This window comes from Corvus brachyrhynchos, unplaced genomic scaffold (genome assembly GCF_000691975.1).
Source record: "Corvus brachyrhynchos isolate BGI_N302 unplaced genomic scaffold, ASM69197v1 scaffold61, whole genome shotgun sequence".
Classification (NCBI taxonomy): domain Eukaryota; kingdom Metazoa; phylum Chordata; class Aves; order Passeriformes; family Corvidae; genus Corvus; species Corvus brachyrhynchos.
This window is the reverse complement of record NW_008236478.1, coordinates 7094406-7116853: the sequence shown is the minus strand read 5'-3', so window position 1 is coordinate 7116853 and position 22448 is coordinate 7094406. Positions and strand designations below refer to the sequence as shown.

General features: G+C 47.5%; 1 protein-coding gene across 1 annotated transcript; it reads right to left on the bottom strand.

Annotated features, from left to right (window-relative positions):
- Nucleotides 1-1264: 1264 nt before the first annotated feature.
- ARHGAP19 (Rho GTPase activating protein 19) lies at nucleotides 1265-18692 on the bottom strand. The gene is made up of 12 exons (XM_008643833.2): nucleotides 18585-18692; nucleotides 15503-15768; nucleotides 11492-11572; nucleotides 10938-11147; nucleotides 10154-10380; nucleotides 9579-9665; nucleotides 8585-8650; nucleotides 7664-7852; nucleotides 6883-6981; nucleotides 6196-6288; nucleotides 5655-5723; nucleotides 1265-5182 (listed from the first exon to the last, which is right to left on the bottom strand). The coding sequence occupies exons 1-12, from the start codon at nucleotides 18611-18613 to the stop codon at nucleotides 5126-5128; spliced, it is 1473 nt and encodes a 490-aa protein (XP_008642055.1). The 5' UTR covers nucleotides 18614-18692; the 3' UTR covers nucleotides 1265-5125.
- Nucleotides 18693-22448: the final 3756 nt, after the last annotated feature.

The window sequence follows — 22448 nt, the reverse complement described above, 5'->3', positions numbered from 1 at the left end:
CTTCTCAGCGCTCTTTATGTTCTTGTTCACTTTATTTATAGCCCCAGCTTCCCACCTCCTCCATCTGCCAGATGTAGCCAGGGAGGAAGAACCAGGCGTCTCCAAGCCTGCCCCCAGCACATCTGGCGCGGGGCCCCCAGTGCTGCGGGGCAGGGGGTCCCGTCCCGCAGCGTGTGCTGCCAGCCCCCTCTTGTGCTGCCGCTGCAGAACGGCCTGGGAGAGGCACAATGGAGCCAGAGGCTTTTGTGCAAGGGGTTGCCGAGATCCTGCTCCACAGGGAAGCAAGGATCAAGCTTTCTAAGCAAAAAGGTTGGAAGAAACAAACTCTAAAACAACCACAGGTCAACACAGACACCCCCATGTCAAAGACCTGTGCACACACCAAGTTACACGCAGCCACAATGGCCAAGGCAGGTTGGCACCTCTGTTCACCGCAATTCCCAGTGGCACAGGAGCTTCAGCCAAAAGCAGAGGATCAAGTGGGACACAATTCTCTCTGGTGGAAAAGGAGATGATCTTAATATCACGTAAGGCACTGCATGGGAGGGCTGGGTGGTGGATTTGTAAATCTTCCCCAACAGCAAGGCAGGGGAGGCTGGTTTAGCTTGGGAGAGGAGGAACTGGGGAGGGGGCCACAGAAATGACCACTCCAGCTGTGACTCAGCAGAGAAAGGAAAACTTGTCTCCCTCTGACCCAAACTAAAATTGAAGGCTGGTGCTGGGAAGTGTCTGAACCTCACCCTGTGATGCACGGCTGGGGACAGCAGCTCCTTGCAGAGGAGCCCCAAAACAACCCCATCACATTCCTCATGTGTGGGCACTCCCCAGGAACAAAGCCAGGCTGGAGCAGGATGGGGCCAGAGAAGTGGTGCCAGTTGAGATCCCACTCCAGTCCACAACACAAGTGGGACCCAGCACAGAGATCTTGGCACCTATATGCCTGAACAGTTTATGAGCTTCAACACAAAACCCTCACTGGAGAGATGAGCAAACAGAACTAAACATGGTAATTTATTCACTCCATGAAAAAATATTAGTTAATCCAAGCCAATGAGATTGTAAAGCCTGATAACTGGTCTGGCTGGTGCCAGTATCTATCGCTAGCAGTAGTCATGGTTTTTGTCTACACTGTTGCCCTAGGCAGTGAGATGCAGCAGCAACATGACAGCTCCCAGCCACACATGATAATTTAAGAAAGAGAAAATATCTTATTTCAACTCCAAACCAGGGCAGAGCAGTTAAAAAAAAAAAAAAAAAAATCAAGACAACTTGCAAAAATTTATTTAGATAGCAGTGACACTCTGAAGAACTTACTTGCAAGTCTGTGCTGTGCAATTTGAGATAAAAACTGTTTAATGAAATGAAGGTGAGCACTGCCTGTTTGCTTTGTAACACCACTGCTGTGTGTACATACCAACAGCCCAAAGCAAACATACTGAGAGATGAGTAATCCCCCTTTAAATATATACCTTCACCCAGTGTTGGGTCCCAGTGGCTGCTGCCCTTTCACTTGCAGTCAAGCATAAGTGCTTGGATTGCAGCTTCAGAAGCCAAAAACCATTCATTTTTTAAATTATGTAAGCCAGATAAAGCTGTCACTTTGAATCACAGCTTTTCAGGGGGGTGATATTTGGGTTTGCAGTATTGAAGATAGCTGTTGTGAGTTTTGCATTCCTTTGTTCAATATGCTCAAGAAGAGAAATGTCTCTCTAGACTCTCATGCCCACTTTGAAGTGCACAGAGGCCCGTCGCCTCCCGCTCCCTGAGCTCCAGGGAGATGGGGCTCATCATTCCCATGACACCCAACTGCAGCCACGGAGGAGAAGGGGACTCGCTCGGGGCGCAGCCCACAGGAAGGCAGCGCCGCTTTCAAACACACTGTGCTGCTCCTTCTCCTGCTTGTTTTTCAATTGCATGGCGAGGATGTTAATGAGTGTCTGAGCTATGGCAGGCAAGCCCAGGGCATTTCAAACGTGGAAGAACTTCACAGAGAAATAATCTGCATAAAATCTGAGACACCATTATTAAGAAGGAGGAAAAGAAAATGCAAGCAGAAAGCATCCTCTCTTGGCAGCCAAGAGTGGCAAGAGAAGAATGGCCCTACAGAGCAAAATTTATTCATTTGATCCATTATTTATATAAAGTGTTCTTTGTAAACCTGATTTCCCATCACCCTGGATGACAGCAGGGGGAAGACAGGAAAAGAAGAGGTCCAACTTCATACCTCCAAGGGAAAGGCAGCCTGTCTGGGCACCCTGTATCACGCAAGCATCCCAGAGGCTTTCAAGCCCTAGTGCCATGGGAGGCCAGTGTCAGCCGTGCAGGTGGGCAGCACCTCACCAAGCACCCCCACACTTATGAGTAGTAGCTCTGGGTTTCAAAGCAGACATTTCCTTCCTTTTGGAGGTGGATTGGAGTCCTTGTTGTCCCAATGAAATTGCTTAAGCCACCAAGCAAAACCACTAAAAATAAAAGCATTTAATGTGGTGTTTTCACATGAACACACAGAAAGGCAACAGTCTGCAACAGTACTTACATAGCATATATAAATAAGGACAAAGATTAAAAATACTTTGGAAACGATAAACTCTGGGAACAGTTAGCAGCTGCTCTGGGAAGAAGCATCCTTATGAGTCATTGCACAGGGCGGACAAACGAGACACATCCAAGCATGACTAAAACTCTCCCGTGCCTGGGAGACAGTGTGAATGCATTGGGACTGCAACAGCCAAGATCCTAGGGGCCGAATCTGTCAGCCACCCACCACCATCCTCAGCATGGCGAGCCCAGCACCACAGACTAAAGCCCAGAGCACTGAGCCCCTCTGCCCTGTCTGGAGACAGCACCCACCCCCTTGGCAGGTAAGGCATCTGACACATGCAGAAGGCCTGGCCAATGCCCCATAGGTAACTTTTCTTAGAGCTGAACAAATCTCAGCTGTGCCAGAAGCCAGACAGAGCCCCTGAGCTAGAGCCATCAGTAAGGGGGGACAGCAGAGTTACACTCCTCTCATCTATATGGGAGCAGTGTATCTAGTTTTAGGAACGAGACTGCCCTGCCAAGCAGACACCCATAGAGAGAGATATGAAATGCACCAAGCAGGGACAATGGGCAGAGGAGGAGTGAACAAATGCTTCACCCAGCAATTGCCCCCAATGCAAGTAAGAGCAGACATAGCAGAAGCAGACCCAGCTCTCCCTGTGCTGCCACTTGACCTTTGTCTGTGCCTCATCTCTGGTCAGAGGCAGAGCTATGATTCCCAAGTCCCTGCTAACAGCAGGCTGCAGGGACAGGGCAGAATTGCAGACAGAAAAACTCACGGTGCCCTTTGGAGAAAAGCACATAGCTTCAGCCTCTGAAGGGAATGATTCCAGACACATCCAAAAAGCACATACTACTACCACAGCAAACAGCCTCTGCCCTTCTTCACAGCATCATCATCAGTCTGGTCCCTGAAGAACCACAGCTCGCTCTTTGCTGTGACAGAGGCTCCTAACACCAGCAACTCCCAACTCACACATCTACAGTCTCACTACCCCCTATATTTTCAAGGCTTCAACTTGGGGTCAGACTGGGGTCAGGCATGCCTGATAAAATACCAAAAACTACCCTTTGTATAGAGCAGCACAAAGATTTGTATCTTAAAAAAAAAATCACAATTAAAAAAAGTGACACATTCCAGCTAAGCTGCAAAGGGCTCCAATGCCCTGTTTTGACAGCTCCAGCCAGTCAGACTGAACTCCTTGCTCATATCCCAATAGCCACACCTCGTGCCACCAGTTGTTTCAGAAAGCTGTCAAGAACAGAGCTCTAACTCCTGCTGGCTGCTGGTTCTTAAAGATTAGAAGACAAATATAATTGGATTCCAGAGATTATTTGCTTTGCTGAGAAGGGCTGAGAAGTGTTTAGATGGTCCCCTAGCTGATTAAATCTTTATTTCACAGTAGTGATCCTGTGTGTATCCTACCTTGGAGTGCTTGCAGACAGGTTATTGGCAAGACTGGCTTACTGGAGCACTTTGGCTTAATGAGACCGCTGACACTGGCCAGCTGTGATTGGGGTTTATCCCATATCTAGAAGGTTTCATCTCATTTCTGCAGCTCAGACCAAAGAGCTGAACCCAGCTTCAGCCCTTTCCCCCAGTTTAATGACTAATCAGCCAGTTGCCTTACAAGCCATCTAGATATCTTGAGCCAAAGCCTTTGGCACCATTTGCAGCAGATCACAAATGGCTGGAGCCTTCTCTCACCTCTCACACTCTTTTTCTGTTTCACACACAGCCACAAGACTGCCTGCTCCAGGCACCCTAACTTCCAAAGACTAGGCTGTTCTGCCCCAGACAGCCTTTGCCAGCCTCCTGCTCTGCTCAGCTTAAGCCTCCCTGGGTGAACACAAAGTCAAGACACTCCTTGTTCAGAGCTGTGCCACTGAAACACGAAGGCAGCGAGCAAGGGCTGCCTCCAGCTCAAGCTGAAATAGAGGGATGAGTTTATTGGGGAAGCTGCTTTCCCTTGGCCCCACTTGAAAAGATGGCATCCAGAGCCTCTCCTTCTAGGCCCATCCTGTGCTCTGTACCGTCTGTGCACTCCAGCCCTTTGGAAACAGCAGAGCAAAATGGAGCCCAGAAGCAGAGAAGGGCATGCCTCCAGAGGAGGCCTGGAGGCAAGCTTAGCTGTGCGGATGTGGGTAAAGGTTGCAGCCCATCATTCTCACTGCTAACAGGGGGGAGGAAGCAAAAACAAGCCAATGTGTGTTAAAAACTCAGAGCAGAAAAGCAAAAAAATACAGCCTAGCAACATTACAGAGAAAGCTGTGAGTGCACACAGGGCCCTGCAATGAACAGGGCTCTCCTTGTAAGCACTCCAGCTCTTCCCAGAGCCAGCAGGTCAGACATGCTGCACAAGTTTTGGTTAGATAGTGGTTTGCCCCATAGTAGAATGAAGTATAATTTATATACAGAAAGAAACAAATCCCTGCAATCCTTGCAAAGGTCCAGTTTCAAGAGTGCTGCTGGGTTGGTGAGGGTTGCCGTGAGCCTGCAGCACTCCCCTCTCAGTGCAGCACATTTTCTATTCACAGCTTGCGAGGCTGGGCAGTCCCCACCCACGTGTTGGTGCAAGGCGATTCAGAGGGACGATGAATCCTTGGAAAGCAGGCGAGCTCGCATGCGTCTACAGGATTCCTGTAGCAGAGAATGAGAGCAATTGAGTGCTTGAGATACTGAATACCATGCAAGAAAAGGTTGACTTTCTTCCCCTGCAAGGACCCTTCCCTGTTGTAGGCCTCCCACACCTTTTGCTAAAGCTCTAGACGAGGCAGTGAGCAGACAGAAAGAAACACAGTTGGTCTTGGGCTGCACCAACCTCTTGCCCCACTGCGACCCTGACAGGCTGTGAGCACTCCCCTGTGCTGGCAGCTTCCCTCTGCTTCCTGCCAAAGCCAGCCTGCCAACTCACAGGTAGAAGGGCTGTCAGACCCTTCAGGGTCTGGCTTCCAGCACATCACCTGCCTGCAGCTCGGCACAGAGCAGATTGCTATGAGCTGGGGCACCACAGCTGTCGCAGAGCTTTGAGTGTCTGCTGTCACCTCGGCAGGTTTCAGCACACCAGGTTCCCCGTGGGAAAAGGAATGGTGGGTAAGGGGAAGTGTCTCACCTCTTTCTGGCCTTCCAAAGACTTCAGCTTTGCCTGGGACATGTGAGCTGGAGAGCCACATTTCTGTAACTGGACAAGAGAGGACAATAGGAGTAGAGAGCTGGTGAATGAACTGGCATCCACAGCCTTCCCTGGGAGCAGCCTGTACCACCAAAGAGCATCTGTCACCCAAATCCACTCTTGGTTTGTCTGGGCCATGGGACAGCCCTACTGCATACAGGCAGCAGGCTTTGTACAACCTGTGGAGGAGGATGAGAGAGAGGGAAGGGGGCACAAGAAAATGCCCCAGGGCAGGACAAAGCCAGTGAGACAAGACTGGAGTAGAGGCCCAGTGCTGTCACCCCTGGTCTGATGCTGTCCTTGCCATCTGCTCTGCTCTCCTTGGAGCAGCTTCTCAGGACCTTATTTTATCATACAAAAGAAACTTGGAAACCTTCTCTTGGGCAGAGAACAGCTCCCCAAGGATTGCTGAAGTTGCTCTCAAACTCCCCTCACACACTTCCCCACCAGCAGCTTCAGTGGTGCTGGGAGCAGCTCTTACCAGTTGGACATTCTCTTTGCTGACCCGCACAGGCTCTGGTGTGGTATCCCTGCTCTTCCTTTCCAGGATAACTGGAGTTCCCAAAACTTTCCGCTGTTGTAAGAAGAAAGGGCTGTTGGCTAGTGCGTAGAGTGCAAAGTAAAAAAGAAAGGGAAGGAGCAGGATGCATTGCTGGTAAGCAGTTGGATGCTGGGAAAGAAAAAAAGGAAGCCAAACTGGGACAAAGATTGCAAAGCAGAACCACCCGAAATACCACACCACTAGGCTGAGCCTGCCTGATTGTAAAGGGTTTGGGGAGCTGACCTGAGGCCTGGCCAGGAGCCCAGCCTGTCAGAAGCAGGTACATGCTGCTGTAGGGCAGCCCCCAAAGTGCTAAAACCTGTGCTAACATGCTAGACTATATGAACAGCTCCCTGTCAATCCTCATCTCATCTCAGGAAACAATCAATTCTCCAGAAAGATGCATAGATCCTACAGCCATGTGTTTCAAGATAATTACACCTTATACTAACACGGCTTATTGTCACTGTGCTGCCTTTTCTGCCCCAGTGGATCTGTGTTGTTTGGCAGGCAATACTTTGAAGAGTCCCTACCCTTTGAGGGTCTCATTCAAGGCAGGGCAAGGCAGAAGCAGAAAGCAACATCAGAAACTCACAGCAGAGAGCAAGGGTCAGAGGCTGCTTTTACCTTAATGAGGCCGCTGAAGGAGCGTGAGCGGGTGCGGCGTGGTGCTGGGGATGTGGGCACATCGGAGCCAGGAGTCAGAGCTGTTGGATGCTTATTAAACTAGAAGGAAACATGAGGGCAGTATGTTAGCACAGTTACACCCCTCCCTTACTGCTGTGTGCTGCTCTACCTGCTGTCCCAGAACTCAGTTTGTCTCCTTCACCCCCCAGAATGGAGGAGCAGCTCAGAGCTGCAGGAGGAAGAAAGCAGAGGAAGGCCACACCTTCCACCCAGAATTACAGGGAGTTTGGGTGAAAAACTGTTTTGTGCTGGCTACCAGATTAACTAAAAGCAGCAGATGTTGGGAGCAGAAAGAAGGCTGGGCAGCAGCTGGAGGCTGGCAGCCACGACCGGTGCTGACCACATTGACTAGTCTGTCTGGTGCAGCAAGTTGTCTGAGACCAAGAGGAGACCAGTTTGTCCACTCCCTGCAGGCAACAGGGGAAGAAACTTTTCCCTTTCTGAGGGAGGAAGCTCAACAAGGCCATGATCAGGACTGGGAAACTGCTGGCTAGCAAGTCCTTAGCTTAAAAAACAGAGCTCAAAAGCACTGCTTGGTACAGCAACATCCAGGACACCTCCTCCTGTCTTCTTACAGCTCTGCCCCTTACACAGCCCAGAGCCCACTTTCCCCAGCCCACCCAGAATTAGGAGCAGCTCTCAAAGAAGGCCCTGCCTTTAGCTCTGTGCCCAGGACTGTGCTGACAAGCACACCCCAAGATATCTTTCCTCCCCACACTACCTGCCGGATAAGCTTCTTTTTCTTTGCAGAGTCAGGCATATTGTGGACGTGGCGGAAGAGCTCCTTCAGTGCCTCCTCTGTGCGCTGCTGGGTCTCCTCCTGATGGCAAGAGTCCAGCCGGCTTCGCTTCTGAGACTTGAGGGGCTGCAGCTCCTTGGAGCCAGAAGACGTCAGCAAATCCAGGTCGTCCTGGGAAAGTGGAGACAGCAGTCGCTTGCCATGCTTTAATCCCAATGAGCCACCCATCTGAGCCAGCCTAGGAAGAGTCTCGTGAGCTCCTTCAACCCCAGTGAATGCACAGGGCTGTGTTTTCCCTACCCCTCTGCAGCAGCACTGCATCAGCAGGCCCCGTGCCAGGAAGAGGTGATAGCAATACAAAGGTGACCCCATTGCTTCTTCCCTCCCCTCCCAGATGCCAGCTGCAGAAGCCCTTCCAAGCTTGAGAAGGGTCAGTGCAGCTCCTTGCAATGCATCTTCCCTCTTCTGCAGCTATGTGAGGCAGGGAAGCATCTGCTGGCAAGACACAAATGTTGTCCCAGTGACAGCAAGTAGCCTTTATCTCAGCACTTCTGCCAAGCATCCTGGCCATGGCAGCAGGCATGTCTGTCTGTTTGGAAGGCACAGCCCTGTGGAGGAGCAGGTGCTGCATGTACTGGGCAAAGGGAGCAGGTTTGCTGCTAAACAGGGGCTCATAGCTTTCCTTCCCTGTGCTTTTGATTAACAGATGCTTCAACTCTGTCCAATTTCCCTAATGCAGCTGCCTGCACTACCACACCATATGCTTCCCTTGCTCCTGCCCTCTGACAGATCCTCTTTCATGACTTGGTTTGTTTTCAGCTTCTATCACTCACAAAGATCCCTTCATAGCATCAGAGCCTCTGCCCTTTCATGGAGGGCAGGCGCTGCATTTGCTGGCCTTACCTTTGATGTGTGGGCTCTGGATCCCAGATAGTGCAGCCTAGCACACTCCCGGATGTACACCGGAGCCTGTGACGAAGAGGAGAGAACAGGCCAAATGTACCTTTAGCATCTTTGGCCTTGGGGCAACAGTGGTTCCAGCAATAGCTGCTTTTCAACCATACCACACAAACCACTTGTATCAAGACTCAGCCATTTTGGTCAAACAAAGCCGTGGAATTTCATGTCCTCAACATACTCCCTGTTCACAGTATCCTTTACAGGCAGACATTCAGCACAAGTGGAACTCAGAGTAGGAAAAAGTTCCTGTGGAACCCTGCTCTAAGTAATTCCCCCAGCTCTGAGCTGGCCAAACTGGGGCCTGACAAAGAAGGTACAAGGGGAATTCTCCATGGGAGGAATCTGCAGGGAGCAAATGCCTCCAGTGACCAGGAAGGTCCTGAGAAGTCAAGAGACTGCCTGTTGTAGAAACATTTCCTTGCAGGAACCTGCTGAAAGCCCCACACTCCTGACTGTCCTACCACAGCACCCTGCTCAGAGCTGGAAAGTGCCCGTAACAGCAGTGGGCTGATGACCATTGCAGAGAAGTTCACGACAAAACAACCCCCTGCATCAGGGATTCTGCTCTTGGCAGCACTCAGGCAGGACAAATCCCTTCCATTTCCTTATCCTGCCAGAACCCGAGTGCAGCCCGGTGCGTACCTGCCTTCGGGAGCCAGGTTTCCTGCCGGGCAGCAGGTGCTGGTCTCCAGCAGAGGGGAGTGTTACACTGCACCGTGCTGCCGACCTGCCCTGACAAAGCCACCTCCAGAGCTGCCTGCCCAGCAAAGACCTCCTCCCTAGTCACTAAAGGAACAGTTTCTTGTAGAAAGTCTCCTTCTCATACTGCAGAAGAGAGCCCACAGAATATACACTTAACACATGGATCTGTCTGGACAAGGGGCATTCAGTCTCCTGGTGATGGAGGCAGGAGAGCAAGACCCCAAAGCACACTTACCTTGAAGAGCTTCTGAGAATGTTTGATCATGAAGGTCACTCCATTGTTTAGCTTTGTGATATTTTCCTGAAGGTCATTTGCTGTCACCTGGCAAGGGGACACAGCCAAAGGTGCATCCATTAGGAGGGGAGGAGGACACAGACACACACAGTTGCCACAGCAGGAGACCTACTCTGAAGTGACAGGCAGGCAGGGCTCATAGCACGCCAACAAGCAGAGCTCACAGAGCCAAAGTTGCTCTGAGAGGAGAATCAGGTAACTCTGTGGCCAAACAGTTCACCAGCAGCACAAGAAATCTTGCAGAGAGACCTGCAAGGTTTTTCTGGAGCTGATATTCGAAGAAGCACGACTGTGCTGTGCTTTCAATTTTACTGAAAAAGAAGATGCATAAGTTGCAAATGAGACCCATGACAGGTCTGGGCTGAACACTGTGATTGAGTCCTTCCAGGAGGACAGCCTCCAACCCTCACATCATTGTGTCAATACTTAACCTTCTCATCTTGGGTTTTTCCCCGGCCAAGCCTTTGCTTTTTACCTTGCAATATCCCACCCACAGACACTGAGGCAATGCTCACATTTCTGGGCCATAGGATGTGAGGTGCAAACATGAGGGCAAGATTGTGGGCAGACATCTTGTTCTTGTCCTGCTTCTTGGCGGTCTGGTAGAGCAAGTCCAGCAGCAGCTTGAGCAGACTGCGGTTGGGAGCAGGAAGGATCAAAAACAGCAGCTGGAGGGCTTCTATTTGGCGCTCTTTGTCTGGAGTGCTGGTCTTATTCCCCTTCTCATCAAACAGCGTCAGGTCTGCCAAATCACAAGGCAGAACATGAAGGACACACGTTACCTTCCCTCAGAGCAGGCTGTTGCAACTGCTTGCCCTTCCCTCTTCGTATGCAGATCTCCTACAAACCCCTGCACAGTTCTTGGCCCTCCATCCCTCTTCCCCCCAGCTCCCAAGCTCCCCACTTGATGTGTTAATCTATGCTACTCCTCCCACAGAACAACAGAGCTGCTAAGAGCTGTGATGGCTTGATGGCAAAATGGAGGAAGTTCACATAAGGTAGTTCAATAACAGTTATTAAATACATAGAAACCACAACTTGCTCAGAACCCCGGACATAAAACAGGTGGAGACCCAGGTTATCACTGTGGGTTTTACCCCTGTGGTATCTGAGAGTAGAATGGTCTAGACAGATTTTGTCTGATTTGTTAAGATTTTCAGCTCCAGTATCACCAGGCTGAGATGGCAGGAAGATTCCTTCTTACTCTGCCTTTAAGGAATATACTTCACAGCCTAGCATGCTTTCTAGGAGACCAATTCCAGTCCTTCTGCCCACCACTGCCTCTTGCTGCCCACTCACCTGCAATTTTGAGGTGGGCATGGAAGTGCTTGTGTGTCAGCAGCGGCTCTGGTAATTCACCCAGGAACATCTTAAGTAGGGTGGCCACATCATTGGAATGAAACTCCCCAGAGTCCAGGTCAATATCTGTACCACTGTTCAGAGCATCCTTTAGGATTTGTTGCCTGATGCTGTTGCCTGGCACTCGAAACAAGCCTTCTGCTCTTAGATCTGCTTGGCAGCGGGGAGAAAAAAGGGCACTGAGTAATCAGAAGCCGAATTCCCACCTTCTTACTAAAGCAGTTCCCTCCTCTTTCCCAAGTTTGACAGCAAACCTCAGTGAACTGCATTCAGAGACATGACTTCAAGCTGGCTCCCATCAGTGGAAAAAGTCCTTGTACAGAGGGAAATAGATCAACATATCTCCTAGACAATTCTGGGGAACAGTTGCCCAGTGCAGTCCCAAACTCCTGCTGCTGGAGAGCTCAGAGCTTGTCACTCTGTCTGCACCAGAGACCTGAGCTAGGCCAGACAGATACCCGCTGGGATAGAAGACAGCAAACAGAGCCACTTACTTTTGTGCAGATACTCGATTAGCTGGGAAACCTGTGCAATGCCTTCTTCTGTCAGCGGTGAGCCAAACACCACCCCTTTCTCTGCAGAACAGAAGACAACGTGTCCAGGCAGCTCAGAACCCAACAGCCACACAAATCAATGCTCCCCAAACAACAGGATTTCAACATGCAAAGACTAGTGCGCCAAAATGTTAACGGTGAAGGTCACAAGGACCCTCACAGATGTGAGATATCACAAACACTCCAAACTAAGTCACTTCATCTCACCATGCTGTACTCACATGGGCTTCATCATCCTGCCTCTTACCTCAGTTTAATTACAGCTTTTATCAGCTAAAGCAAATATTCTCTAGCCCTTGAAGGAAAAACAACACCAGAACAGATGCTTCAGTTTTAAATGGAATAGAATCTGCAAGCCTAGACATTATGAAAAGAGCAAAGTGGGAAGGGCAGATGTAAGAGCCTGGACAGCCCTGGTGCCTGACACATTGGCACACTCCACACTGTGGAAGAAATGTCCAGATTAATCCTCGTTGTGGCTCAACATGAAGTGAAGCAGAAAGAAGAGGTGCAGCTATGAGTTTATGGGAGAGGAAAATAAGCACTTCTGCGCAGAGCAGACATAATCCGACTGGCTTACACTAGCCTTCTTTTCAGGCAGGGGTAAAACAAGGAATTTCCTCATCCCAGTGAGCCTCTCTTCCATGTCAGCTGCCCTGGTCTGAGTAAAGTATGAAAGCTGGACAACGTAGAAGGAAAATAGCAAAGCAATGAGCTGGGCTCCTCTCACTCTTGGAGTCTGCTCCCATTTCATGGGGTTGAGATTGGGCATGAGCTGCCAGCTCCAGAACGCCTGTAAATAACACAGGCTATAGCCCCAAAAGATGGAAGCAACTGAGCTGAAAGGAAGGAGACCCTGCAGGGAAGGAAACATTAGATGAGAAGTCCGTTTAACTGAAGGGTATTTGATGAACCAATGTAGAATACTCTTCTCGTCCAGAGAGGGACTTCCAGCTGAGTGATTATCCAGCAGGACAGTGTTTTCTAATAAATGCAACCTTGCTAGTGAATGCATTTTTCTGTCACACACACAGAGCCAGTATGATCTGTCCCTCAGAAAGTGGAGACAACTCCCAGAGACTTCACTGACAGCAACCAGAACTCTGGGCACCACACTTCTTCCCTCAGATGCATATAGGTTTGAACTGGAGACAAGATACTGGAGAGACTGTACCACAGCACGCTGACTGGGACTGAGAACTGGGACCAGATACAGAGCTGGCTTGTCCAGCCCTTGTACTTAGGCTTCAAAGAGACAACAGATGTAAGAAAAGAATATTCCTCCCTTCTCCATGACCAGACTGCCAGGAACATGGGTCACTTCTGAGGGCAGGCTGGACACTTGCACTGAAGGTTCCTCTCCTCGCTGCTACAGCTGATAGCCCAGCAATCCAAGCAGTGCATTGGCTGGTCTGATAAAAGTTATGTCCCCCACAAGCTTTCTCTTGCCTTTTCTTTTTTTCCCCTCATATCTCATTTTGATTTTACTAGCTTTTGGTCTCTTGTGCTACAGATCTTAGTGCTCTGTGGTGTTGATGCTCACAGCATGTGGGAGAGACCTGGTTAACCCTATGGACTTCTCTAGCAGCCTTCCTGTGTAACTAAATTTATTCCGCCTGAAGAATGTTCCGCTTTCTTCCAGGACTTCTGAAATACATGGTAAGCCACCATGGAACTCCAGCCTCCTGTTAAATCAAGAACTTTCTGACCTCACTCTGATAAAGCGCATGCTTCAGTCTTGCAAGAGAAAGGAGGGCAATGTGAGCTCTTGATCCACACGAAAGATCTGAAAGGTTTGAGTGCAAAGGGAAAGAATGATTGGCAAAAGATTCTTGTCCTTGAAGAAAACTAAACTCACTAGACATTCAACAGATAGAATCAATAGTGGCCAGGAATAGAAGAGGAAAATACATCTTCTTGAGACATGCAGGGCCTGACAAATTCGATTTAGTTTTGAAGTCAGAAGCTGGTATCTGAATGAGAATTTGATTCTCAAAGAAACTTGAAAGACGTGTCTGGAGAATGGATGCTGCATTACAAAGGCTTAGATGTTATTGTACGATTGCTTCTGAAACTAAGCAGCAGCATGAGGCTGAGTTTCCTGATGCTCAAAGAAGTTGTAAGTATTTGCAGTTTGAACAGCTCTGAGCTCTATGGTCCTTGGCCTCTGGCTTTGAAGAAATAAAACTTGTTTGTTCTAGCTGGTCTATAACATGAAGAAAAACAAATGATGGCTCCAAGATGAAACACAGTACATGAAACTGATTTTCTCTGTAGGCACAAACTTCTTTTTCTCAGAGTTTGGCCAAGGAGTTCACAGACAGTGCCTGTCAATGCTGGGAGACACTGCCATTGCAGCCTGGGAGTGCAGCCAGCAGACTTGGAAACATCTGCTAGCTGTAGTGACACATGGCCGTGGAGACATCTGAATGGGGGAAGGCAGAGCTCTTGGGGAAGAGAGTTAGCATGAGACGTCAGGTCTGATAAAAGCAGTGCTCCAGCAGAGTACAGATAATTTAATAAAAAATTGAGCTAGAGAAGGCTCTACTGGAAGGTTTGGACAAGAACATGGGGGTTTCCATACACACTAAGAAAACACTTTCAGTTTGGTTACTCACTCACTTCTGTTTGTCAAGTGGCAAGTGCTTGAATTTAAGGTGTCCTGCTACTGTCTGGGAAGAGGCAGGAGCAGTAACAGGTATGAGCACAGTCTAACTGCAGTTTAGGGGCAGCACAAAGACCTGTTATTATGGAGCAGCAAAGTAAGTCATGGCAATATTAAGTAATTCTTATCTAAGGATACTAAAAGACTTGATTTGCAGTCTTCTATTTTCCTAGGGCAAGTATATGTACCAGGGTTCTTGCTGGGTGAGACAGAAGTGGAGGGCTGAAGCCAGCACCAGAAAATTCTGCCTGATCAGTGGGGCTGTGGAGTTTGTCCTTAAGAAACACAATGGAGGAATAGGCTTGGTAGAATCAGAAACACTCAGAGAAATTATATAATGGTTGAAGACAGAAAAAAGCCATAGTCAAACTATGCCATAGCAATAGTTCACTTCTCTGAGATACTCACAACAGCAGAACTGCTCAAAGGAAGGGGAAGACTAATCAGAAGTGTTCACCCTCAGGCTGCCAACATCTGAAGCCAGCTCACAGCTTCTCTGCCAGCAGCCAGCCAGTCTAGGCTGGGAAACCAGAGCTGAGGAGGAATGTGAGGGGCCCAGATGGAGACTGCTTCTGTCTAGATGAGTGAGAAGGTTTAATTGAACTTATCAGGAGAACCAGGCTCCCCTTGAGTGTGGGCAAAGGTGGGAGAAGACACAAACACACCTAGAACACTCTTTTAGTTTCAACAAAACAGAGTGGTAAATGCCAGCCATTGAAGAGGAAAGGATCTGAACACAACCACACTTGAAGAATTCTGAGAAGGGCCTGGGGCTAATATTTCACAACCAAGACAGCTGAACTTCAGAGAAGATAAGAACAGTCAGCTTAGAAGAAGAAAGCTCGGGTGGAATGCTTGTCTAAGAAAGAAAGATGTGTCACCTCCCAGCGCTGACACTGGGCTTCATCAGTCAGTCTGCAGAGATTTGTCACTGACTTGCTGGATTGGGATGTGGATCAGAGCAGCACTGGCATTTGGATGGAAGATGTTTACAGATTTCTGAGCTGCACAGTGGGCAGCTGACCCAATGAAGCCAACTCGACATACACCATAGCAACAATCCCAGAAGAAGGGTATTCTCAAAGTGCAGGGCATTTCTGGGATCAATTTCCTGGCCTGTTTTGCTCCTTTCTAGAAGTGCCATCCACAGAGATTACAAAACCATAGTATTAAGCATTCCATACAAGCTCAAAACTACGGGCTGAAAGTTTTGTAAACTGAGTGTAACAAATGATGGCAGCATTGCTCTAAGGGCGGGCACCAGACTTCATGCCATCCATACTCACCCTTGCGCTTAAGAGACATCAGAGAACGAAAAAATCCAGCGGCTGTGCTGTTTGTCCCAGGCAGCTTTGGGTCCTCCTCTCCCATTAGCTGGGCCAGCTCTGCCCCAGGCAAATCAATGAGCCTGGTAATGTTGCTGACAACCAGCTCTGTGAACACCTCTGGTTTTTCATGGCGCAGCTTTTCCACAAAGAAGTCAGGATTGAAGATGATCGGCTGGCTGCGGAGGGAGGAGTCATTGCAGATGACAAAATTGCAGATGGCATCACTGAAAAACGGAAAGAGGAAAAAAAAATACAGTAACTCCTCATCACTTTGGTTTTTACAGCCAGCTGGTTTGCCCTGAAGGAGACATCTGCTGACAGGAGCTACCAGCCTACACCAACAGCACTGTCTGACTTTGGTGAGTGTTCAGCACAGCACAGTTACATTTCCCTATGGAGCAAAATAATTTCTGGACTGTTTGTACAACACAGCCTAAGACTAGCTAGCACTCCAGAGCATGATGATGACATAGGCAACACATGGCAACACCCAGTGAAAACTTTCACTACTCTACATCTCTACTACTTGTTTCACTGTATCTACATCCTACTAGCTCTGGCAGAGATATTATATAATACCCAATATATTTTACATTAACTTATTGCTTTAAGTCTGGTTTTATCTCCCTTCCTCCCCAGTGGAAAATTCATTTCCAGTGGCCTGAAAGTCTGAAGAACAATCTCAGTCTTTTCATGGCCAGCTTACACTCATCAGTTCACATTGCCATTCTATCATACCTACCTTTCTATCAACAAATAGATAGTTCCCATGTCCTGGGACTTTGTTTTTAAGGTCATAAATGTGCAATAACACTGAACCCTCAGTTTTGCTGTGGGTGCTCCCAGGTGACATGCTGCCAACCCTTTGGTTACTGGTTACTGCTTTCTGCCAGCTCCGCATGAGTCTGGAGCAAGTGAGAACTCACTGTCATGAGCCACGCAAGATCAGTCCTTGAGGAACCCCTACTAACTTTTCACCTAGACCACCCCTTTTCAGCTCATTCAGTTCTTACCTCTGTTTCACCTCTTCATGCCCTTTATCTGACCTCTCTGTTCTCTACTGACACATACTTTCTTCATTTCATAGCTTCTTATGTGGCATGGGAAAGGGGATGCACCCGAGACACTGCTCTGCTAAGGGTTATCTAGAACAGGTACATAACCCTACCAGAGGAGAGGTACATTTCACCATGTTGAAAATCAAATCAAAGAGTTATCAAAGAGATATCTCATGTTAATCAGCACTCTTAATGCTCATACTTAACTTTCATCCCAATTTCCATCTACCTCTAGGTCTTCCATTACCATCTTCCCACCACTGTTTCAAACATTTTCACGTTTCTGAAGTCAAGCCCAGCTTGCTTCTCCCGCCACTCTTTTACTTAAAGGTGAGGATTAGTGTCATTATTCTTGAGTCATGAACTACTGTCCTGATTTCATACTCAGCTATGAAGTGATAGCCTGGCTTTGGGAATAGGTGTGCCAGTTCTTCCAGGGCTCTGGGAAGAGGATGCCTACCCACTCAGCTTCCACATACTGCATGTGTTCACCCTGTGACATTCCCCAATTCTTTAAGCATTCTTTAGCTCTTATATAATACTTTCCACACTTTCTACATCCATCCTCAGCTGGGAGTTCTCGCTGGACACCATTTTCCAAGAGCAGCTGCCAAGTGCACAGTTAATAGGGATGCTGTGCTTATGTACCAGGGATCACATCAGTCCCTTAGATGCAGTGTGGCACCTGGGGGATCGCAAGTGCTCTGCTGAACACCCCTGAGCCCATAAAGGCTTTCCCTTCAAAACAGGCTTTTCTACAGAAGGCTGGAGCACCTTGATCTTCCTCTCCTCACTACTGAAGGCTAGAGGCCATACCACCGTGTTCAGACCATGCTGGGCATCCCTGCTCACCACAGCTGCCACAGAAAGCGTTTGCAGCCCACTAAACCTCACATCCATTAGCTCAAGCAACAGAACCCTTCACTACTAATTCAGAGACCTCAGCAACTTCCTGTTCTGATGTAAACTGACAGTAGCTCACGACAGGTCAACATCAAAGCACATACTGGCAAGTCACCTGAACTCCAGCCCAGCTCTGCACATTATCTGTGAACCCAACAGTTATCTGAGCTACTGCTGTACGTTTTTGACCTGAAAGACTATCTCAAGGATTTCCAGGATGCGTGATCAGAATAAGAGAACAGAAGCTGGGACTCGGGCTCCACAAGAAGAAAGATACTTGCTGAAACAAGAGGAAAGGAGGCTCTCAGCAACTCTTGCATCGTGAGAATCCATACCAAACCCCCCCTCCCCTTGCCACTGCTCTCCATGGATGCCAAAGACGCCTTCAAGAGGATGGAGAGGAAGAAGGTCTGCAAGGCAGACTGCAAGGCAATCTGCCAGGTCATCTAAAATTTTAGAAAGCTCTTAAAGGCTCCCAGCTGCCTGGCTCAGTGGCCTAGCAAGCAGACTGCCGACTCCAAATGGGGGCCATATTTTGCTGAGCACCTCCCAGCCTGTTTTTCAGCAGTTTGTTATCTGCAATAAATCAAGACCAAAATGCAACAATTCGGTATCAGCTGCCAAAAAGCAACTGCCAATGGATCTGATCATATTCACATTTCATTGCATAGAGCTACAATGCACAAACAAGTGCCAGCTCTGCCCATAATGTGGAGCAAGCCCTTTGCCTGAAACCCATGACAACTCATTCTGTGGCAATACAGATCCTGAGAAGGGTTAATAGCAAGTGTATAGGCCCAGTGACCCTGCCTGCAATGATCCGTGCACTGTTATTCACTCACTAGCAGTTTTGTTTCCCCACAGAGAAGATATGCAAATATTTTGCAGCAGTTACATCAAGCATCACAGATTATCTCTTCCCTCTGACAATTAGATATCTAGATTCACAGAAAGAAAATTAAACAATTTTGTCAACTAGCACTGACTGACACGACTTCTCTGCACAGCCTGTGTTACAAGTTGCACAAAGTCTAACAACATTTAATGCAAAAATAAATAGAAAAAAGTAAATTTCTTACATGAGTGCTGAGAGCTTTTGAAGAGGCATTAGGAAGCAGAGACAGGGAAAAGAACTTGCTCCTTGTTTCCAGCAACAAAAGAAACCTGCCTGTCCCAGCACAGCCTATGCAAATTCCACGCATGCTACGAGACACAAGGGCGCATTATTGGGTCTGAAAGGCCCCCTTGGCACACACTGGGCATCAGCCTTCACACAGGGACAAAACAGAAAAGAAAAGCTGGACAAATTGATTCATGTCTCTTGCCAAAGACTGCGTAGCTGGAGTTTAACTGCAAATAATTCCTACATAGAAACCAGGGTTTTGAATTAGGACCAGCGTGGTATTAAGTGCTTTCCACCTGTATCCAAGAGGAATCCACAAAATAGTTCCAAGTCTACCCTGTGTTTACCATGAGTAAAGCCATGCAAACACATTCCCAACAGCATCCAAGCACAACCGATGTTACGGCACTGGCAGGACAATAGCCAAGTCCCTTAACTGCACAACCCCGTGCCCAAAAACCTTGCTAGAAACACTCTCTGCGCCTGCCCTTCACACTTTCAGATCCTTTCAAAGACATAGCACGTAATCAGCCCCTCAGGGCTGGAAACAGCACCTGGCCATTGCTCTTTGCTACCATTGCTGTGCCACCGTGTGCTGTTCATCCAATTCAGGATTCCCGTTCCATGTTTCTCTGGATTCCCATCCAGTTTCCCTGCCTGCTGCAGCTGGGACCAGCCTTGTATACGCTTATTGTGATATAGCACTTCAATGAGCTACTTAATTTTGAAAGGTCACTTTATTAGCAGCTCTTCCTTGCACAGAAAATTTGCCTTTGTATCATTATTGCTAATCAAAATGGAAATGTGAAGCAAACCCCATTTCTGAGCAAAGATAAAGCCCCCACTGGCTTTACACACAATAACCCTGCCAATCCTCACTGCTGCACACACCATAACCTTCAGAAAGAGCCATGTGCCCCATCTGCTGTTTTCCTGTTAAAAAAGAGAGATGGATGTACTCTACCTACACTCACAGTTTATGTAACAGCAGCAAAGGGGAGACAAACATGTATTCATGGAGTTTATTGCCTTTTTTTTTTGCCTTGCTTGCAATTACAGAGTTATATTTTCTATATGCTGTGATCTCAGATTGCTTTACGACACGTCAAAAGACAATAAAATAAAGGAATAAATAGCTTCCTCTCCAGTCTCATGAACATAATCAAATCCCAATGAATAATAAAACCTCGTTCTACTAGGGTTGTGATTAAGACAGCAGATTAAAAAAAATGGGTCCTATATTGTGCTGAGATTCTTGCCATTCTAGTATCCTTCAGAGGCGAAGCCTGTGATCTCGGCCAAGTCACAAAGAAAGCTGTCTGTCACACACAACGTTTTTGCTTCAGGCATGACAGCCCCATCATTTCATGGGGAGTGGATGGTGCAGGAGGTCAAAATCATGATGGATCAATTAATCCCTAAGGTAACTAGATCCAGGCCAGGGAAATGCCGTGGAAACCAGGACAAAAATGAGACTTTAACTGCGAAAATCTGGTGATCAAACCTGTGGTGCAAGAGCTGTGCAAGCAGGCAGATTAGCTCACATGGCAACAAGCTTGCATTTGGATAGGTGAGATGGAGCTGGTTTAGTGGCTTTCACAGATTTGATATTGTTTTAAGTCTACACATGTGACAGAAGAAAGGTTCAAGAAACATGAAATAGAGCATAAGGAGAACAGAAGGCAAGAAAGAAAGTAAAGGAAGAGTTACCTTTGGGGCAAGGCATCAGCTGTGTTTGTCTAGCTGGGAAAGTGGATACACTGAAAGCTAAAGATTCCAGAGGAGCCTGATGTGCCTAATTCAGTGGGCAAAATCCATCTCCAGTGCCATTTTGCACACTCTGTATGTCATCACTAAGGCCCTAATGCTTCAGACACACCACAGTAGACAAGTTTTACCATATAGGAGTAAAAGGATTAAAGAGCTTTGGAAAGTAAGGCAAGATAATAGAACAAAAATCTCCCTCTATAATAACAAAATCTTTCGATTATAAGAAAGAGACAGGCTGCTACCAAATATTAAGAGCAGGGTGATAAGCAGGCAGTGCTGAAGAACACAAAACATGAACAATTCTCTGCCTGGCTAAGCACAAAGGGACATGGGACAGATGCGAACAGGCTCGGATTTCCCCAGGGAGGGAGAAGTAGCATTGTTTCCTACATTGTGCCAGAGTAAGGAATCAATTAATGAGGATGTCTGAAGACAGTATTTTCAGAGCCAGATAGGAGCCATCCCAGATTTTGCAAAGAGATGAAAGAACCATAGTGGAATTATATGGAATCATTTTAAGTACAAAAGGACTAGACGACAAATTATTTCCTAGATTAAAAAAGAATAAAAAAATAAAAGTAGTCTAATGGAAACGGGCTGCAGAGACATTAGAAGTGACTTCACAGTTAAAGTTGCTTTGAGGGCTGTACTTCAGACTGACATTCTTGCAAGATGGTGTAACAAAGATCACATTCAGACCTCAGACTTGGCACCCTAACTCTTCATAGGATGACTGATTTGCCTCTGAAAAATGTCAAGAAAAACACGCAGTAATTTTTGCCCAGGGTTATACTCATAAGGTCTTCAGGGGCCGAGTCTTTTTGTGATGAGTACACAGTGCACAGCACAGTGGCTGCCAATCCCTGCCTACTGTCTCTAGCCTTGACACAAGTAAGCCTTATGAGATAACACTGCCTTTTTAATTTTTGCTTTGCTTTCTTCACATTTAAATAGCTTACACAGAGTGATTCAGCCTTTTGGCTATGAGAACCAGATAATAATATACAATTTAAACAGCAAGGAGCTGGCTAAGAAAGCTGCTGTTATGTGATGGTAGCCTGTGCTCAACAACCTGGAACTAATGCAACTCCTGGCCACCTTTTGGAAATCAGGTATATTGGTTATCCATGCCACTGCTATCATCTATGAATGCAAATTCTGTGTCAGTAAAGGACTCAGAGTAGATCTTGGCAACATTGGCTACACATCTGTGATGAGAATCTGGAGAAGATGGACCTATCTGAAAAGATAAAAGGGTTGGGAGGGGTGGGGGTCTGTGCTTTGGAAGAAAATGAAAATGCAATATATTACCAGCGTCAAAGAAAACAGCAGTAGCAAGACAGCTTGATATATGTGAAACATCAAGAAATTTGCATTTCAGCATGAAATTTCTCGAGTTTGACCTGAGTGAATTCTTTGTGATATTTTTAATAATAGCCACTGGAATATTTTAAAGTCAATCAAGCAGTACTTCAATCAGCCATCAAAACATCAGAGCATCCAGATGCCTTCTAGTGCTAGGAGGGAAAGAACCAAGGGGTGCCTTAGAGAGGAACTGCATGTTCACTGCGTTGCTCCTCATCAAGTCTCCTTCCCAGTGCCACCACCACAGGTCTGGATGCTGCCACACTCTGTGATGGCTCAGCTGACTACCCACGACCTGTAAAAATGCAGAAAGGCAGCTACCACCAGAAATCCAGCAATTTTACATTAAAGATCTGCAAGCTCTGCCTTAAGATCAGACTAACAGTCGAACAGCGTTAAATAGGAATGCTGCTCTGATTCTCATGACTGTCAATGCACTTGTGTATCTATTTTAATATAAACTCCTACTGGGAGCAGCAATAGAAGAGCCTTAGATCCAATCTTGATTTCACTGAAACCAGCACCAAACCAGAATCTTTTTAGATGGCAGCAGCTGCCTCTTCTCGTTACTGATCTGCTCACTTTTATCACTGTGGCACTGGGAACCTCGGTCACAGCTGGGGACTCCGCTGTGCTCCGTGCTGTACAAACAGAACAAAGGCAATACCCTGTCTATAGAGTGCTG